The sequence below is a fragment of the Sinocyclocheilus grahami genome, unplaced genomic scaffold (assembly GCF_001515645.1).
Source record: "Sinocyclocheilus grahami isolate Dianchi unplaced genomic scaffold, SAMN03320097.WGS_v1.1 scaffold91.1, whole genome shotgun sequence".
NCBI lineage: Eukaryota > Metazoa > Chordata > Actinopteri > Cypriniformes > Cyprinidae > Sinocyclocheilus > Sinocyclocheilus grahami.
The window spans coordinates 3,804,800-3,824,819 of NW_015505270.1; the positions used below are offsets into that span (position 1 = coordinate 3,804,800).

The following is a 20,020-nucleotide window of genomic DNA, read 5'->3' on the forward strand; positions in this document are numbered from 1 at the left end:
TATGAAGAAAGGCACTAGGTGATTAAACTTTATGCAGTTAATAACTGCAGTACAATGGGTTGTTAATTTTGAATTTTTGGATTTACAAACTACCAATCCAATTGAACAGGATTGTTAATGTTAACCATCTAACCTTAAAATACTGAAACATAAAGTTTCAAGTCAGAAAAGCAGAACAGACTGGGGATTAAATATAAATAAATAAATAAATCCTTAAACTGTTCATCAGTGATTCATGAAACCATTTCCATGTATGAAACCCATTGTGTATTGAAGATGTTAAATTGCCCCATTTGATATTCTCAGTTTGTGGTCATTTGCACCAAATGGAAAACACTGCGTTCAAAGAGTGCATGTACTATATTTAGCTCTGTTTATTTCCCCCAGGTTTCCATCTAATCAATACTAAAAGTGCTGTTTGCTTTTTTCATTCTTTCTGAGATATAGCCTACTACATTTTAGCACATTATATATTGCCTACAACAAAGTTATATATCACTATAATAATAATAATGACACCCTTTCTCTCCTAAATTTAGCACATCAAATAATGTGATTGTATTTTTAATATGAAAGCAGATGTTGTCATGGAAATGTGTGCTAAGGTAGAGGCTGCCCATTAACATTTGACAGCATTGGTCAAGCCCCAAGCTGGGAATTATCCTTGGGGGGAAGGGTAGACAGAGGGGTGTTATAAAGGAAATTCACACACATTTCCTGCTTGTGGCATCGTTGCAAATCGACGACATCCTGTTCTTTTGTTGATCCTGCATGACCTCATGCTGCTGCGTCATATAAACCTGTTTTTTTTTTTGCTACTCCAGTGCGCGAGCTCAGTCAAACTGGATTGGGAAATCAAAATTGGACTGTTTAAATATAAACTCTCTCTGTCTGTTTCCCCTTCCATTATAAGCACGCCCGACCGTCCCTGACCTGTTTTCTGATTACCCAAAATGAGGATAAAGTGCACGCCACCCGAAGCTTAAAAATTAACCCGTGATGATGCAATCCAAAACGCTATCGTGCAATCTGATATGTCATATCAAACAATAACACATGACAACAGTATGGTCAAACTGTTAATTAAATATGCAGTTGCTTAAATTTCCTTTCAAGAGGCTTAAGGATGCTTCCATACCGTAAGAGGTCCTTTAGAAGACACGCACGAATAAAGCAATGTATAGAACACATGAATTAAAGCAGCAGTAGCCGCCTTCTTCATGTAATCCGCTTTGACATTGCCCTTCTATCTGTTTCCCCTTCCATTATAAGCACGCCCGACCGTCCCTGACCTGTTTTCTGATTACCCAAAATGAGGATAAAGTGCACGCCACCCGAAGCTTAAAAATTAACCCGTGATGATGCAACCCAAAACGCTATCATGCAATCTGATATGTCATATCAAACAATAACACATGACAACAGTATGGTCAAACTGTTCATTAAATATGCAGTTGCTTAAATTTCCTTTCAAGAGGCTTAAGGATGCTTCCATTCCGTAAGAGGTCCTTTAGAAGACACGCACGAATAAAGCAATGTATAGAACACATGAATTAAAGCAGCAGTAGCCGCCTTCTTCATGTAATCCGCTTTGACATTGCCCTTGTGACGAAAAGCCCCCCCATTCTTCCCATTCATGAAATCTTGAAACGGCGCACGCGCAGTAAAATCCGGAGCGCTCCCATTCATAAAAGCGTAACTCCCGAGTCGTAATGCCCTCCCATTCACAGAAGAAAAAAACCTGTCAGAGCATCTGCGCAGTACGTTTCTTACCCTCCCATTCATAAAAAGTCATTTCCCTCATGTAGTTGCAACATCGTATGGAGAAGACTGTGTCCTTACTGCAGTGCACATCGCATGGATAGCCCCCCGGATTTGTTTTCCAGCTTCGTTTGGATCTATCTATCATTCTCTCTCTGGTATTGGAATATACACTGTTCATCTGAGAAGGAAATGATCTGTTTTCTAATGCAAGTGAGTTTTTCATTTATTAAAAAAAATAAAAACAATATGTATATATATATTTTTTAAAAAAAAATGTAATACAAGTGTCAAAGACAACGCTATAACATGGAGTTTATATTCTTGTTTCAAATCGAGTCGGCTCCATTCTGCTGGTTTATCACGAAGCGCCGATCCAGCCGTTCTTTAGCAACGCATTGTAGGTGTATTTGTGCCTTGTGTCAATATTTAAATACGGCAACTAACCACGACAGGATCGTGGGCGATTTAAGAATGAAATGCAGAACAGGTGAGAGCTCCGTATACGCGTCGTTTGTTTAAGCTGGTCCTTTGCTGGTTTATGCTGGTTTATGCATGTGCTGGCAAAGGACCAGCATAAACCAGCAAAAGGACCAGCATAAACCAGCAAAGGACCAGCATAAACCAGCAAAGGATCAGCATAAACCAGCAAAGGACCAGCATAAACCAGCAAAGGACCAGCATAAACCAGCAAAGGACCAGCTTAAACCAGCATCCCAGCGTCAAAACATACCTAACCAGCATATGCTGGTTTTTTCAACAGGGTAATATGCCCAATTCGACTTCATCAATTTGTTGTGAATTGAAACTTAATCGTTAAACAAAAAGTTGTGAATCTAACGTAATCTTATTTATGTTTGTTTTATTCAGAATAAACCCCTCCCTTCAGAACACTAGTGCAGGCTTGTAGGTAACACTTATAAATCTGAATGTTGAGTTGAAAGTTTATACATGTCCCTTTTTTAACTCCAAATAATGTATTTTAATTATATATCCCTAATACTATTACACATGTAATTTTCTCTCTTATGCAAAGGGTCCGCTTCATTTTAGATGTATTTGTGGTCTTTTTTACACAAACCAATCTCTGGGTTATCTGCTTAGGATTCTGTGAGGGTGGTTATCAGTACTAAGTTGTGCTGTTGTCTTTGCAGGAGTGCTAAATGCTGACCTGAGCTCTGGTATATGAGGAACACAATCTACAGATGGAGTCAAGGGTTCCTCACCACATTCCTGGAGTCTCCTCCTCCATCATGGTGCAGCCTTTGCTGGACAGTCACGTTCCCTATGGACGGCTCCAGCACCCATTAACTATATACCCCATTGACCAAATGAAATCTTTACATTTGGAGAATGACTACATCGACACCCCTGCTGTGATCTCACAACAGCCACCAAGCCACAAGGCAGGCACGAGGGGGCAGGAAGTCCTGCTGGGAGCCCCGCGCCATCCTCATCTGTCCCGCTGCGAGGTCCCAGATGCCACCACACATCCCTGGATTTCATTCAGTGGTCGGCCCAGCTCCATCAGCAGCAGCAGCAGCACCTCCTCCGACCAACGGCTGCTGGACCACGCAGCTCCCACCCCTGTTGTGGATCCGTACACTACTGGCAATGGCCATGGCAGTACCCTAGGCGCAGAGCAACCCAAGGCGCTGAGCTCCAAGACTCCGAATGTGAAGGCTGTGGCGGCCTTGCCAGTGGAGAAGAAGCACGTGCCATTGTGCGAGAAGTGTGGCAAATGCCGATGCACAGAGTGCACGTTGCCCCGGGCCCTGCCCTCTTGTTGGGTTTGCAACCAAGAGTGCCTGTGCTCAGCGCAGAACCTAGTGGACTCTGTCACTTGCATGTGTCTAGTCAAGGGAGTCTTCTACCACTGCACTGATGAGGATGAGGAAGGTTCCTGCGCTGAGAAGCCATGCTCCTGCTCGCACTCGAACTGTTGCGCACGCTGGTCCTTCATGGCAGCCGCTTCATTGGTGCTGCCTTGCCTGGTGTGTTATTTGCCTGCCACTGGCTGTGCCAAGCTTTCGCAGAAGTGCTACGACGGCATCAGCCGCCCAGGCTGCCGCTGCAAAAGCACCCAGGCTTGCAAGGTGGCAGAGGTCAAGGCCTGTCAGCTGGAAAAACAGGCCTCATGATGGTGTGCCAGAAATGGAGAGTACAAAGAGACTCGTGAGCAAACTTTGCAGGACCCTCTCCAATAGTGGTGTACTTCCCAAAGTCATGGTACTTAAGGTTCACGCACAATCCTCACGCTCAAGGTATCCTGCCGTAGATCAGTAGCAACGTTTGACTGACCAACGGGCACAACTCATTATTTTACTTGTTCATAAAGTACTACAGCAAAGGAGAGGCCTGCATTTTCTTCTCCTGGGGTTCTCGTGATGGCCGTGGGATCAAAGTCTTTGCCATTTCCCCCCCTAGTAAAACAACTTGCTGACACAGAATGCTGCATTTGAGCAAAATGTCTGTTTGAAAGATTCCAATCTCTTCTCTGATGTTTATTTTCTCTTTGGGTGGCTTTGAAAAGTCAAAGTAAATATCACCCATTCAAGAACACTCTATACTTTGGCAATCCCTCTCTCCGGTTCTGGCACTGCGGAAAGGTTGCAGCGAATTCCAAGCTGATAACACATGTCACAATCAAAATAACCAGACTTCATCTCTGTGCACAGTACATTTACAAGCTTGTTATAGAGCTTTATTTCTTCTGTTGTTTGAAATGCAAACCACAGGAGGTAATTCCGTTTCATTGAAGGATTCTAAGTTCCCTTGACGTCCCTAATTGCAATGTGTACCGTTGCGAAAGACATTGGTGACCACCCATAACCATGTGACAGGATGTTTTCTATCTTCTGTGGGGACAGATTGTTTGTTTTTGATGGCAAATGGGTAAAATAGCTTTCGTAATTCCCTTTGAAAACATGCCATAGCATACATGAACTTCCGTAATGATTCTTCCAAATGCTAGCGGTTCAATTTGTTGTAGACAATGACCTCAGGGATCATCAGTTCATCTGAATTACGTACAGCATGTGAATTCAGCTTGGAACTAGTTTGGTGACTAAAGTTAAGGGAATGGGCAGTGGTCAAAACAGCAATTCAGACACCAAGCATTCATAAGCTATGAGGAGAATCGGGCCAGTAGTTATGGGAAAAGGAGAAGCTATAAAGTTAGCGTATACTACTCTGCCGCTTCTAAACAAAACATGCCAGTCGTATCACCATTATAATGAGGCAAAAGCACAGTATTATGTACAGTAGCATGTACAAAGTGTTTCACTGTAGTTGGAAAAATTCCTCTAGTTTACTACGCACCAAACATAACGCTCTATGGACGTGCCCTTGTATCGAACTGCTTTCTCCACATATATATTTTGTTATATGTATAGTATAGAGATTTTGCCAAAGGAGTGCACCGTGGAGTTTTCGTTGACCATTTTTATAACTGTTTGTTTTCAAGTGGGCATGCATTGTTGTACTCTAGCCAATTAGTGCGAAAGTAAGCTCTTAAAGGTACGGTGCTCTTCTTCCCAGGATTCCTAGGGTCTTGGAGCACGAGGGAATATTGTCTGCCTGCACAACACAAACCCACGGTTCGCTCGTTTAGTCCCACGTACTCCAACATTTGTACTTGTTGCACAAATACACTACTGTTCTTAGTCTTGAATGTATAAGGCTAGGGTTTAAGTCTTTTTGCAATCTAACCCGTGGATAGGTGCCAGAGTAGTTCTGAATGGAGAAGCTTGCGTAGCTGCATAGGGAAGAGTTGCAAATGTACCATAGATATCTTAGATTTCGACCTATGCAGGTTACACGTTCTTGTAAATAGTTTAAAGAAAAACTAGCTATCTTAAGATATGTTTCAAATGTCCTGAGAAATTGCATGGTACAGTTTAATTACAATTCAGTACAAAAGTATATAAATGATTTATTATATTTTTTGGGAGGGCTGGGGGCAAAGATTATGTGGATGTGGCATAGAAGGTAGGGTGTTTAGGTATTTCAATCACAAGCACTTGATTTAGAAAAGTGTGCCAGGCAATAAAAATACCTCTGTTAATGCTAGCCATGCCTCATTAGCACAAGAGAGGCAAGGCTAATTCCTGGTTCCTCAGTGCCCCTGAAACTGTAGATTTAATTGAATTCACAGAAGGAATGGCGTTTCGTCACACTCAAAGTAATGCTTTTTCACCCCAATGCAGCCAAGCATTTTGTTTTTCCTCTTTCCTCCTAAAATGGTGCAACATCTTCAGTGCTTGATTGACATATACAGCTGCTGTGTGTGAAATTGTCTGGGAAGAATGGGGATCCCTCTCAAGTAACATTCCAATCCATCCTATTCGGTGTTGCTTTTTCGCCCCGACTTCTCTCTTTTATTTTGCATATTTCACAATTCTCTCAACCACAGAGAAAGATTCAGCTGTAAAATGTAAACTATGATTGTTGGCCTAATAATCTGGCCTGCATGGAATTGAACGATCTTCCTTCTGTCGACCCATTGCTGAGATGTTTTCATCTGGACGCTGTGACTAAATCTATTCATGGTACAGTTTCTCGGCCACTAGAAACCCATTCTTTTTTAACCTACTTTAAGCTGCCTTCCAAACTGGGCTTGTAGTCTCTGCGTTTCTTTGGCTTCATTGTTCATGTTGAGGACTAAAGAAAAGAGCAATGTGCTTTTGTTTTGTTTAAAAAAGCAAAAAGCAAAAAAAAATCTCTCACACATATGAAAATGTCCCTTTATAGATATATTTATTTTGAAGTTCTATTTTATATAGTATTTATTTAGATGCCTACGTTTGTTTGTGAATAAAAGCTTATGTCAAAACGGAATGTACATTGAAATTGGAAAATATATATTGTTAAATATAAAACTCTGTGTGTTGTGTCTTCAGTGTCTCTGCATTCATACAGAACATGCTATTGGAAAATAAGATTATTTAAAACACACTGCAAAAAAAAGATTTTCTTAGTATTTTTAACTTGTTTTCTAGTACACAGATCTAAATGTTCTTGAATCAAGATCAATTTACTTGTGAAGCAAAATGACTTAAGATATTAAGTCTTTCCTGGTTTCACAGACAAGGCTTAAACCTAATCCCAGACTAAAATGCTGTTTCAACTGAAAGAAACGTGCTCTGATTGAGCTTAAAATATGTCAGAGCCCTTGTTTTGTCTCAAGATGCACACCAGCAAGGTTTTTTTTCTTTTTTTTCTAAGGCATGTTTATAAAAATCACTTAAATGTCCTAATTGAAGTTTGGCCTAATTCTGGCGTCTAAGCCCCGTCTGTGAAACCAGGCCTTTGTTTTCTGAAAAATGTATCCAAATTGTATTAGTTTTTGCTTAACATTCTTAAATCAAGATACATTTCTTTTTTTAAGCAAAACGAAATTTTGCTACATTTTTCAGAAAACAAGACTTGATATCTAAAGTAATTTTGCTTCTCAAGTAAATTTATCTTGATTCAAGAATGTATTTGTACTAGAAGTCAAAAATACTAAGTAAGAACATCTTGTTTCAGTAACCTTGTTAAAACATTATCAAATGATTCAAATTCAGTCAATTACTCTTTTATGGAATTAGTTGCTGCTCATGAATCAGATCTGTGCCAGTGTTAAGGTAACATTTTAAAATATCCTGCACTTGATATTCCCATGCATCCCCGACTTCCATTCCATCAGATTTGCACACACATGAACAAGAGGACGTTCTATGACATTCCAGTTTAACCTCCCCATTCCACCCCTGCCTCGCAAATCACTGAGCTTCACTCTTGTTTGCCTCTCTGGTGCCTTGCATTCATATCCGAGTCTGGTGGGGGTGACAGAGAGATAGAATGAGAATGAGAGGGGAGGGCATGAGTACAGCACCAGATGTGATCAGGAGTTTTGCAATATGTCATTTGCAAGAGGACATTTTCTTGAACCAAGACAGCATGGATGAGCTCACTTCTGAAATGCACAGGCAAACCAGGCTCTTAGCGCAAGCTGAACTGTACAAAATGACTAGCCACATGACTAGAAGCTAGGAGAAAAGTTCAGGTCTTTGATGCATGCAGTGAGTTGGTTTAAACCACGGGTGTCCAACCCTGCTCCTGGAGGGCCAGAGTCCTGCAGAGTTTAGTTCCAACCCCAATTAAACACACCTGAACCAGCTAATCAAGGTCTTCAGGATCACTAGAAACTTCCAGGCAAGCACGTTTGGGGCAGGCTTAGGCCCTGTCCACAGGAATGCAGTTATTTTTAAAACCGCAGCTTTTTCTATGCGTTTTGGCCATTCGTCCACACGCAAACGCAGCACCAGGTCACTGAAACCGAACATTTTTGAAAACAACAGTTTTCAAAAACTCCGGTTGCAGTGTTATCGTGTAGACAGCGAAACCCGGAGTTTTTGTCTTGTGACGTCGGCACCTGCGCTGTTATCTCCGCCTACAGGAAACTTTTTCAGGCTTCTGATTGGCCAACATGGTTTTACGGTTGAGATTATATCGCCACCTGTTGGTTTGGCATGCTCTTGACAGTGCTTCATAGCATGCGTTTGCAAATTTTTATGTGGACGGATATTTTTTTTTTTAAACGGAAGAAGGAAAAACTCAGTTTATGCGTGTGGACATGGCCTTAGACTAGACTAATGATTAGACTAATGATTTTCAAATGGTTGGCGATTAAATGGGACAAATAAAAGTTCTGTAGGCTTACATATTCATAAAAAAATTCAGTTATGGAGTACTATACAAGATATGATTATATGACAAAAGACTGATAATTGTTTTGAAAAGCATTGTTTTATGATGGAACCTTAGGGCTATTATGTAAAACACTAAACTGCTGTATCTGAATGGTTTACACACACGATAATTTCACAACCCTCTGAAATAATTAATTCTGATTGGTCACTTTTGGGATTCTGCAGCATATTTTTGTGCAGTAATTACTAAAATGTACAATTATCTATAGTGCCAGAAAATGACAATTTATTTGGAAATTAGTCAGCTCATCTACAATATTTCTTAATTGACTACACTGAATGATTTATGTTTTATTTTTATTATTTTTCCCACTTGAATATGACCCACAAATGGCATTGCAGTGCAAAAAAAAAACCAATTATATATATATATATATATATATATAAAATGTTCTTAGTATTTTTGTCTTGTTTTCCATAACAGATATCTAAACATTCCTAAATCAAGATATATTTATTTGAGAAGCAAAACTATTTAAGATATTAGGTCGTGTTTTCAGAAGATTTTTTTTTTAACAAGAAAAAAATATATGCCAATGGGGCAAGAAAAAATAATCATGTTTTCCCTTTGAAAGAAGATTACTTTTCTTACCCCATTGGCAGATTTTTTTTAAAATCGTTTTAAGAGATCTGTTATTGAAAACAAAACAAAAATACTAAGTAAATAATTTTATAGCATGCGTTTGCAAATTTTTATGTGGACGGATATTTTTTTTTTTAAACGGAAGAAGGAAAAACTCAGTTTATGCGTGTGGACATGGCCTTAGACTAGACTAATGATTAGACTAATGATTTTCAAATGGTTGGCGATTAAATGGGACAAATAAAAGTTATGTAGGCTTACATATTCATAAAAAATTCAGTTATGGAGTACTATACAAGATATGATTAAATGACAAAAGACTGATAATTGTTTTGAAAAGCATTGTTTTATGATGGAACCTTAGGGCTATTATGTAAAACACTAAACTGCTGTATCTGAATGGTTTACACACTTACACGATAATTTCACAACCCTCTGAAATAATTAATTCTGATTGGTCACTTTTGGGATTCTGCAGCATATTTTTGTGCAGTAATTACTAAAATGTACAATTATCTATAGTGCCAGAAAATGTCAATTTATTTGGAAATTAGTCAGCTCATCTACAATATTTCTTAATTGACTACACTGAATGATTTATGTTTTATTTTTATTATTTTTCCCACTTGAATATGACCCACAAATGGCATTGCAGTGCAAAAAAAAAACCAATTATATATATATATATATATATATATAAAATGTTCTTAGTATTTTTGTCTTGTTTTCCATAACAGATATCTAAACATTCCTAAATCAAGATATATTTATTTGAGAAGCAAAACTATTTAAGATATTAGGTCGTGTTTTCAGAAGATTTTTTTTTTAACAAGAAAAAAATATATGCCAATGGGGCAAGAAAAAATAATCATGTTTTCCCTTTGAAAGAAGATTACTTTTCTTACCCCATTGGCAGATTTTTTTTAAAATCGTTTTAAGAGATCTGTTATTGAAAACAAAACAAAAATACTAAGTAAATAATTTTTTTGTCGTGTAATTAAAAGTGTTTTATTTTAATTTTACTCAGTGATAACAAGTTAACAATGTCTTATTGGATTGAACGTTTACAAGGTTTAATAAATAAATAAAATCTGCATTTAAATCATAAATTCATGCTGGATCTCATTCAAACAATATTTGTTTAATAAATAGCATTTTATTAAAACCTGATTAGTAAAGAAATGTAAATGTACTAAATATATAAAAAATAAATTTCATAAATCATACAAATCAATTGAAATTATACAAATTTTCATATTGTAAAATATTTTCTATATAAAAAAAAACAATACATATTTTTTTTAGTATACTTGTTTTGATGGGAGTGGTGCCTAGTATCAAATTACCAGAATTTTACTATTAAACCAGTGATATTTTGGCAGAAACTATAGTTTAATTAAAAGTGTTTTATCTCAATTTTACTCAGTGATAACAAGTTAACAATGTCTTATTGGATTGAACGTTTACAAGGTTTAATAAATAAATAAATAAACACATATAAATAAATAAATAAAATCTGCATTTAAATCATAAATTCATGCTGGATCTCATTCAAACAATATTTGTTTAATAAATAGCATTTTATTAAAACCTGATTAGTAAAGAAATGTAAATGTACTAAATATATAAAAAATAAATTTCATAAATCATACAAATCAATTGAAATTATACAAATTTTCATATTGTAAAATATTTTCTATATAAAAAAAAACAATACATATTTTTTTTAGTATACTTGTTTTGATGGGAGTGGTGCCTAGTATCAAATTACCAGAATTTTACTATTAAACCAGTGATATTTTGGCAGAAACTATAGTTAAGATGGTCTCATTCAAACAATATTTGTTTAATAAATAGCATTTTATTAAAACCTGATTAGTAAAGAAATGTAAATGTACTAAATATATAAAAAATAAATTTCATAAATCATACAAATCAATTGAAATTATACAAATTTTCATATTGTAAAATATTTTCTATATAAAAAAAAACAATACATATTTTTTTTAGTATACTTGTTTTGATGGGAGTGGTGCCTAGTATCAAATTACCAGAATTTTACTATTAAACCAGTGATATTTTGGCAGAAACTATAGTTAAGATGGATCATTCCTGTAGCTCTATCCATGTAAATTGTTTATAAAATGCACACCTTGCACACAGTGTCGCTGTGGATAAACACATCTGCTAAATGTATGAATTTAAATATAATGTAGAAAATAAATTAAATCCTTTCTGAGTTGAGGAAAAGTGGGAAAGAAGGAAGGCCAGACACAGAGATGGGCCTGAGAATTGGTCAAATCTTTCAGCGTGAATCGGCTCGCCACACTCATTTTGCAAACCCCATGGCACGGACCCAAGTGAGCAACTTTTTAAACAAAGGGCTACTGTCTTGCATCATTTCCCCTCTCCACTGCCGCTCCGGAAAGCACTTCTTATCACCATTTATTGCCAGTCTGTATCAGAGGCCTGGTCTATGCTAACACCCAGCCCGAATGGATTTTCAGGTGCTCCAAATGCAGACAGTTTTAAAATGCATTGCAGGGCTGTCTTACAAATTTTCCTTTACTTTTGCCCCATAAATTTGCCATGTTTTATTGGAAAGATTCTTCCCTGTCAACATTCATGACAAAATACCCCATCTCCCACGGACAATGCTTTTGTTGTTGGACAACAGGAACAGGAAGCAACAAGCATAATGAGAATACATAAATGCACCAGTTTAGAAACAATATATAATCTTTCTTGGTTTTACAGTTTGCAGATTTTCATGTTTCAAGTACTAATACTGCAAGCACACACATGTGCAGACACACACACACAGACACACACGCACAGTGCTTGCTTATCATTTGGGGCTGTGTGAAAAACAACCCTTCTACTGAGTGCAGCAGCCCCCCGAGGCGCCGGAGGGGACGGGGCCAACCAAACTTGGCTTTCGATATCAGAAGTGCAACACGCCTACTTGGCCTCGGCAGTGGTGCATTCCTAGGGAGCTCATTGTCAAAAGCCAAACACTTCCTCTAGTGTACAGACCGACACGACCGCAGAGACATTTCATACATGCATGGCGCTCAGACCGAAGACAGCTGCAACCCACTTAACAAGTCCTCGCCCCAGTACCTTTTCAATTCATTACAAGGACAGCAAAATGTATATATAAAAATACAACTTTTAAATTCATTTTCAGAGATCTTTTAACTTACTTTAAATATGATAATGAATGGTAATAATGTTTAATACAAATGTGACCTTGGACAACAAAACCAGTCATAAGGGTAATTTTTTTTTTTTATCGAGATTTATACATCATCTGAAAGCTGAATAAATAAGCTTTCCATTGATGTATTGTTTGTTAGGATAGGCTGATGGCTGAGATACAACTATTTGAACATCTGGAATCTGATGAAAAAAATAAAATACTGGGAAAATCGCGTTTAAAGTTGTTCAAATGAAGTTTTTAGCAATGCATATCACTAATCAAAAATTAAGTTTTGATATATTTACAGTAGGAAATTTACAACATATCTTCATGGAAGATGATCTTTACTTAATATTTTAATGATTTTTGGCATAAAAGAAAGATCATTTTGACCTATACAATGTATTTTTGGCTATTGCTACAAATATACCCCAGCGACTTAAGACTGCTTTTGTGCTGCAGGGTCACAAATGATAATATACAGTGGTCTCAAAAATTATTTGGACACTTGCATTAGCAACTTGCGATATTTCATAACATGAATCCACATCTTCCTTTTGAATAGTAAATCTTGTAACACATTTCATTAGAAGTGTGCTTGTACTGTATTTCTTTCAAACTGGCCTTATATTTTGCTATATTTTATCATCTAAATGTGGCTTTTAAGTGACCCAATACTTTTTGGGCCACTAACTAACTAACTAACTAACTAAATGAATAAAATACAGTAAAGGTAAAGTCACAACACATACAAACATGAACAGGAAGTCTGTAGAGTGCTTGAATTGCTATAAACAATGACCTTAAAATCTGTGCTTTTTGGTTCATTTTGTTTTAGAAAGAATTCGCTTTCATTTGGTCAGAAGCATCACCCTCTCTCACCACACACACTGCGCACCGTGTACAGCCTGCAAGAGGTACGAGTGAGGTACTGAAATATGGTATTTCATGGTATCTAACTCAAAAGGTTCAAAAACAGCAATATTTAGAACATTTGAAAATATTGAAATTATATTATGGCATTGTGGTCAGACATGGCCCACTCCTGAGAAACCATCCAGCATCTGGCCTAAATGCACCAAGTCAGGAAGCAAGCCCTTATGTAATATGTATGACCTCACAGGAAGGCGACTGAACAAAGGTTTAGCGGGTTTTTCTTTTTTTGGATACACTAGACTCACATATAAAGGTCCACTGTGTCTCTTCCTTGGGGTTACAAAGATGCTTTGTTGTCCCACCGGACAGGAGGAGGAGGAAAGGGACAAGCATATGTATCAATTGTCTCCTCCGGCTCACACTGCGTGGGCGACCTGTAGGCATTAAGCCAATCTGATTAAAAGTAAAAAGCTACTCAAACCCATACCTAGGGTGGGGGGTTACCGGTGGCCTGCTTTCTGCCTGTCTCTCCTGTGCTATAGGAACTGAAGTTCTGGCAATGATAAGCAAAACTGAGCTATGGATTACCACACTTGAGCAAACAGCGGGTGCAATCGCTAGAAACAATATATAATCTTTCTTGGTTTTACAGTTTGCAGATTTTCATGTTTCAAGTACTAATACTGCAAGCACACACATGTGCAGACACACACACACACAGACACACACGCACAGTGCTTGCTTATCATTTGGGGCTGTGTGAAAAACAACCCTTCTACTGAGTGCAGCAGCCCCCCGAGGCGCCGGAGGGGACGGGGCCAACCAAACTTGGCTTTCGATATCAGAAGTGCAACACGCCTACTTGGCCTCGGCAGTGGTGCATTCCTAGGGAGCTCATTGTCAAAAGCCAAACACTTCCTCTAGTGTACAGACCGACACGACCGCAGAGACATTTCATACATGCATGGCGCTCAGACCGAAGACAGCTGCAACCCGCTTAACAAGTCCTCGCCCCAGTACCTTTTCAATTCATTACAAGGACAGCAAAATGTATATATAAAAATACAACTTTTAAATTCATTTTCAGAGATCTTTTAACTTACTTTAAATATGATAATGAATGGTAATAATGTTTAATACAAATGTGACCTTGGACAACAAAACCAGTCATAAGGGTAATTTTTTTTTTTTATCGAGATTTATACATCATCTGAAAGCTGAATAAATAAGCTTTCCATTGATGTATTGTTTGTTAGGATAGGCTGATGGCTGAGATACAACTATTTGAACATCTGGAATCTGATGAAAAAAATAAAATACTGGGAAAATCGCGTTTAAAGTTGTTCAAATGAAGTTTTTAGCAATGCATATCACTAATCAAAAATTAAGTTTTGATATATTTACAGTAGGAAATTTACAACATATCTTCATGGAAGATGATCTTTACTTAATATCTTAATGATTTTTGGCATAAAAGAAAGATCATTTTGACCTATACAATGTATTTTTGGCTATTGCTACAAATATACCCCAGCGACTTAAGACTGCTTTTGTGCTGCAGGGTCACAAATGATAATATACAGTGGTCTCAAAAATTATTTGGACACTTGCATTAGCAACTTGCGATATTTCATAACATGAATCCACATCTTCCTTTTGAATAGTAAATCTTGTAACACATTTCATTAGAAGTGTGCTTGTACTGTATTTCTTTCAAACTGGCCTTATATTTTGCTATATTTTATCATCTAAATGTGGCTTTTAAGTGACCCAATACTTTTTGGGCCACTAACTAACTAACTAACTAACTAAATGAATAAAATACAGTAAAGGTAAAGTCACAACACATACAAACATGAACAGGAAGTCTGTAGAGTGCTTGAATTGCTATAAACAATGACCTTAAAATCTGTGCTTTTTGGTTCATTTTGTTTTAGAAAGAATTCGCTTTCATTTGGTCAGAAGCATCACCCTCTCTCACCACACACACTGCGCACCGTGTACAGCCTGCAAGAGGTACGAGTGAGGTACTGAAATATGGTATTTCATGGTATCTAACTCAAAAGGTTCAAAAACAGCAATATTTAGAACATTTGAAAATATTGAAATTATATTATGGCATTGTGGTCAGACATGGCCCACTCCTGAGAAACCATCCAGCATCTGGCCTAAATGCACCAAGTCAGGAAGCAAGCCCTTATGTAATATGTATGACCTCACAGGAAGGCGACTGAACAAAGGTTTAGCGGGTTTTTCTTTTTTTGGATACACTAGACTCACATATAAAGGTCCACTGTGTCTCTTCCTTGGGGTTACAAAGATGCTTTGTTGTCCCACCGGACAGGAGGAGGAGGAAAGGGACAAGCATATGTATCAATTGTCTCCTCCGGCTCACACTGCGTGGGCGACCTGTAGGCATTAAGCCAATCTGATTAAAAGTAAAAAGCTACTCAAACCCATACCTAGGGTGGGGGGTTATCGGTGGCCTGCTTTCTGCCTGTCTCTCCTGTGCTATAGGAACTGAAGTCCTGGCAATGATAAGCAAAACTGAGCTATGGATTACCACACTTGAGCAAACAGCGGGTGCAATCGCTCTTAGTTTTACAAACATCCTTTGAGCCACACATTGGCTTCCTGATGTATGATACAACAAATGTCATGAGATATGACGTGCTAAAAATACACAAGCTGCCAAGTTTGAACATTCATTATTTTCCCCTTCAAACCATTAAGACTCATTCAGTGTATATCTTGTAAAATGAGGTTAGATTAAAAAAAGGTTAAACCCATTTTATATCATTTGCTTTTTTATTCTGAGGTCCAAATATAATTTTGGACCATTTTATTTGGCACCAAAACAGTCATGCGTTGTTTTTTTTTACATTTGACACCATTTACACCATTTTACACCCTCTCTCTGAGCTTTAGTATGACACAGCCTGTTTTTTGCTGCTGTGCCTTTATAAGATTTGATGTAAACACCCTCTTCACATGTGAAATAAAAAACAGCTTAGTGACAAATTAAGACTTTGTTGTCAGGACTCTCTCTCTTTGCAAAAAAAAAAGAAAAAAACCCCTTTAGGTGCATGTTTCGGTTGTTCAGGATCCCTTCAGACTGATATACAGAGAAAGAGGTGCTGATTTACTAATTTATTCAAAAATGGCAATTCCTGGTATTTGGTAGCATGATATTCTAAATGTAGAATTTCAAACAGTTTTTTAAATAACTTTTGTGTAATCATAAATAACATATTGAGGTTGACCTCATCAGATTGGAAAAATAAAATGAATAAAACCAGGCAATTGAAATAACAGAGGATCACACTCCTATTAACAAGTTGTGTGTCAGCTTTATGATTTAAATGTCATTTCATTTTGCCTTTCATTTGAAGGGACAGCAGTCAAAATAACAGAGTGGACTCTCGCACTACACACTGTTGCATATCACCCCGGACTACATATCCCATCATTCATTGCACTGATTGCACACAGCACTGATTGCACACAGCTGTTTCACTGATTACACACAGCACTGATTGCACACAGTTGTTTCATATCACTCACTCACTATTTAACACTCACTCTGATCCCTTCCCTCTGCCGAGTATTGTTTAGCGCTTATCTTTTGATAGCTACACTAAAGAGCCCTTGTTAGTTTACCCTGCCTTAGCCTAGTCTTGCCTTGTCTGTTTTCTCGGTTTTTGATCTGTGCCTGTTTTCCTGGATTTATCCCTTTAGTCTCGCCCTTGTGATCCTGTTCGCCAAACAGCGGGTGCAATCGCTCTTAGTTTTACAAACATCCTTTGAGCCACACATTGGCTTCCTGATGTATGATACAACAAATGTCATGAGATATGACGTGCTAAAAATACACAAGCTGCCAAGTTTGAACATTCATTATTTTCCCCTTCAAACCATTAAGACTCATTCAGTGTATATCTTGTAAAATGAGGTTGGATTAAAAAAAGGTTAAACCCATTTTATATCATTTGCTTTTTTATTCTGAGGTCCAAATATAATTTTGGACCATTTTATTTGGCACCAAAACAGTCATGCGTTGTTTTTTTTACATTTGACACCATTTACACCATTTTACACCCTCTCTCTGAGCTTTAGTATGACACAGCCTGTTTTTTGCTGCTGTGCCTTTATAAGATTTGATGTAAACACCCTCTTCACATGTGAAATAAAAAACAGCTTAGTGACAAATTAAGACTTTGTTGTCAGGACTCTCTCTCTTTGCAAAAAAAAAAGAAAAAAAACCCTTTAGGTGCATGTTTCGGTTGTTCAGGATCCCTTCAGACTGATATACAGAGAAAGAGGTGCTGATTTACTAATTTATTCAAAAATGGCAATTCCTGGTATTTGGTAGCATGATATTCTAAATGTAGAATTTCAAACAGTTTTTTAAATAACTTTTGTGTAATCATAAATAACATATTGAGGTTGACCTCATCAGATTGGAAAAATAAAATGAATAAAACCAGGCAATTGAAATAACAGAGGATCACACTCCTATTAACAAGTTGTGTGTCAGCTTTATGATTTAAATGTCATTTCATTTTGCCTTTCATTTGAAGGGACAGCAGTCAAAATAACAGAGTGGACTCTCGCACTACACACTGTTGCATATCACCCCGGACTACATATCCCATCATTCATTGCACTGATTGCACACAGCACTGATTGCACACAGCTGTTTCACTGATTACACACAGCACTGATTGCACACAGTTGTTTCATATCACTCACTCACTATTTAACACTCACTCTGATCCCTTCCCTCTGCCGAGTATTGTTTAGCGCTTATCTTTTGATAGCTACACTAAAGAGCCCTTGTTAGTTTACCCTGCCTTAGCCTAGTCTTGCCTTGCCTTGTCTGTTTTCTCGGTTTTTGATCTGTGCCTGTTTTCCTGGATTTATCCCTTTAGTCTCGCCCTTGTGATCCTGTTCGCCAATTGTTGACCTTTGCTAGCCCTAGGACTATTCTTGTGTCTTGCCCGCCATATACCTGTTTGCCACTGTTCGACCCTGCCTGTGTTTCTGACCTCCTCTCAAGCTAATAAAGCTTGCATATGGATCCGCACGTCTCACGTCTTGTCAGCCCCGTTACAGTAATAATAAAGTATTACTTTATAAATTTTGGCTTGTGACGTCAGCGCCTGCGCTGTTATCTCCGCCTACTGGAAACTTTTTCAGGATTCTAATCGGCCAACATGGCTTTACAGTTGAGATTATATCGCCACCTGTTGGTTTGGCATGCTCTTGACAGTGCTTCATAGCATGCGTTTGCCTTTTCATGTGGACAGAGATTTTTTTTTTAAACAGAAGAAGGAAAAACTGTTTATAAAAATACCTGTGTACGTGTGGACATGGCCTAAATGAAAACACAAAAGAAGTCCATGACTGTGACAGTGGTATTATCATAGTATGATTATCATAGTCATATCATTGTATGACTCAAATACATTAAAAAGCAATTTCATTGTAAATTGAAAAACAATACATTATTTTACTAGTTACTGGAAAAAAATTCATCTGATTACGCAACTCCCGTTACTTGTAATACGTTACCCACAACACTGGTAAATACCATATGGTAATAATAAAGTACGTTCAGTTACCATCTGATTCCACTGTTTCATGATACCACCACAGTACTACAGTCAGGATGACTGGACAGAAATATCAACCCATCCTCCCTGTTGAAAAAACCAGCATGTGCTGGTTAGGTATGTTTTGAAGCATGGCAGCTGATTTGAGCTGGTTTAAGCTGGTCCTTAGTTGGTGATGAGCTGGCTTAAGCTGGTCCTGAGCTGCTTATAAACTGGTTATGAGCTGGTCCTGAGCAGGAGCTATAGGACCAGCACATGACCAGCTTAAACCAGCTCATCACCAACTAAGGACCAGCTTAAACCAGCTGCCATGCTTCAAAACATACCTAACCAGCATATGCTGGGTTTTTTTCAACACGGCTGTTTTCACAAAAAAAAGTAATCACCTTCTCAGTTTAAAAAGTTTATAATTTCATCATAATGAAATGTAGTTTTTAGAAATGTATAGGGAAGTGTTGTATGTGGATGTGGAAGACCTGCAAGTATAGGAGGAGAAAGTAAAGGATTACAAGAATAGCGAGAACAAGAGATTCGCATTTGACCCAATATGTCGTGATGGATAGCCAGACCATTTTCGAGGAATGGAAGAGTACCATGTCCCACCATATCTTCAACAAGAAGCCAACACTTCACACACATCTGACTGCTCTGCATTCTTGGGTTACAGACCTCACAGTGTCCCCTTGAGGCATAGCCTTTCTCTGGGCTTGATGGGCTCAACGTGTTTCTGCTCAGTTTTTTAAACTTTCAACAGACTCTTGTGGTGCTTGGGTTGTGTGATCATGTGTAGGGTGCAATTTAAACACGACTATTGTTTTACACTTTATAATCGTTACTCCTTTGAGATCTGCCCCAACATTTCTCGGTCTAATGTGTATATACGCATCAGTTTGACATAAAACCATCTCATTAGCTTCAACATCTCAAACCAAAAGATCTACAATTGAGTAATTGTTACACAAGCATATTCCTTACCACAATGACATGCAGTGGAGATATATTTCAAGCTGTGGTCACCACTTAAATTTGGTTCCTGTTGTGGCATTCCTTTGAACATCACTGTGGAATAAGCTTACTCCATCATTACGGCTCAGAGCACAGAGGAATTCTCAACATTCAGAGCCGAGTTGACATGAGAATGTGGAAGTGTGGTGTGACATTGCAAAAATCTCTTGTTCCTGGATGTTAAAAACCTCATCTATATTCTGTGTTTTCCCACAGTTGTTCT

The 20,020-nt window shown here is 37.8% G+C and overlaps 1 protein-coding gene across 2 annotated transcripts; it reads left to right on the forward strand.

The window, feature by feature from the left end:
• Positions 1–1,810: 1,810 nt before the first annotated feature.
• On the forward strand, positions 1,811–6,481 carry LOC107587255 (protein sprouty homolog 4-like). 2 transcript variants are annotated; one of them, XM_016274973.1, is made up of 2 exons: positions 1,811–1,974; positions 2,916–6,481. In XM_016274973.1, exon 2 carries the CDS (start codon positions 2,967–2,969, stop codon positions 3,900–3,902), a length of 936 nt encoding a protein of 311 aa, XP_016130459.1. In that variant the 5' UTR covers positions 1,811–1,974; positions 2,916–2,966; the 3' UTR covers positions 3,903–6,481. The 2 variants fall into 2 exon arrangements, with proteins under 2 accessions (XP_016130459.1, XP_016130460.1); XM_016274974.1 differs by having other exon boundaries at positions 1,811–1,970.
• Positions 6,482–20,020: the final 13,539 nt, after the last annotated feature.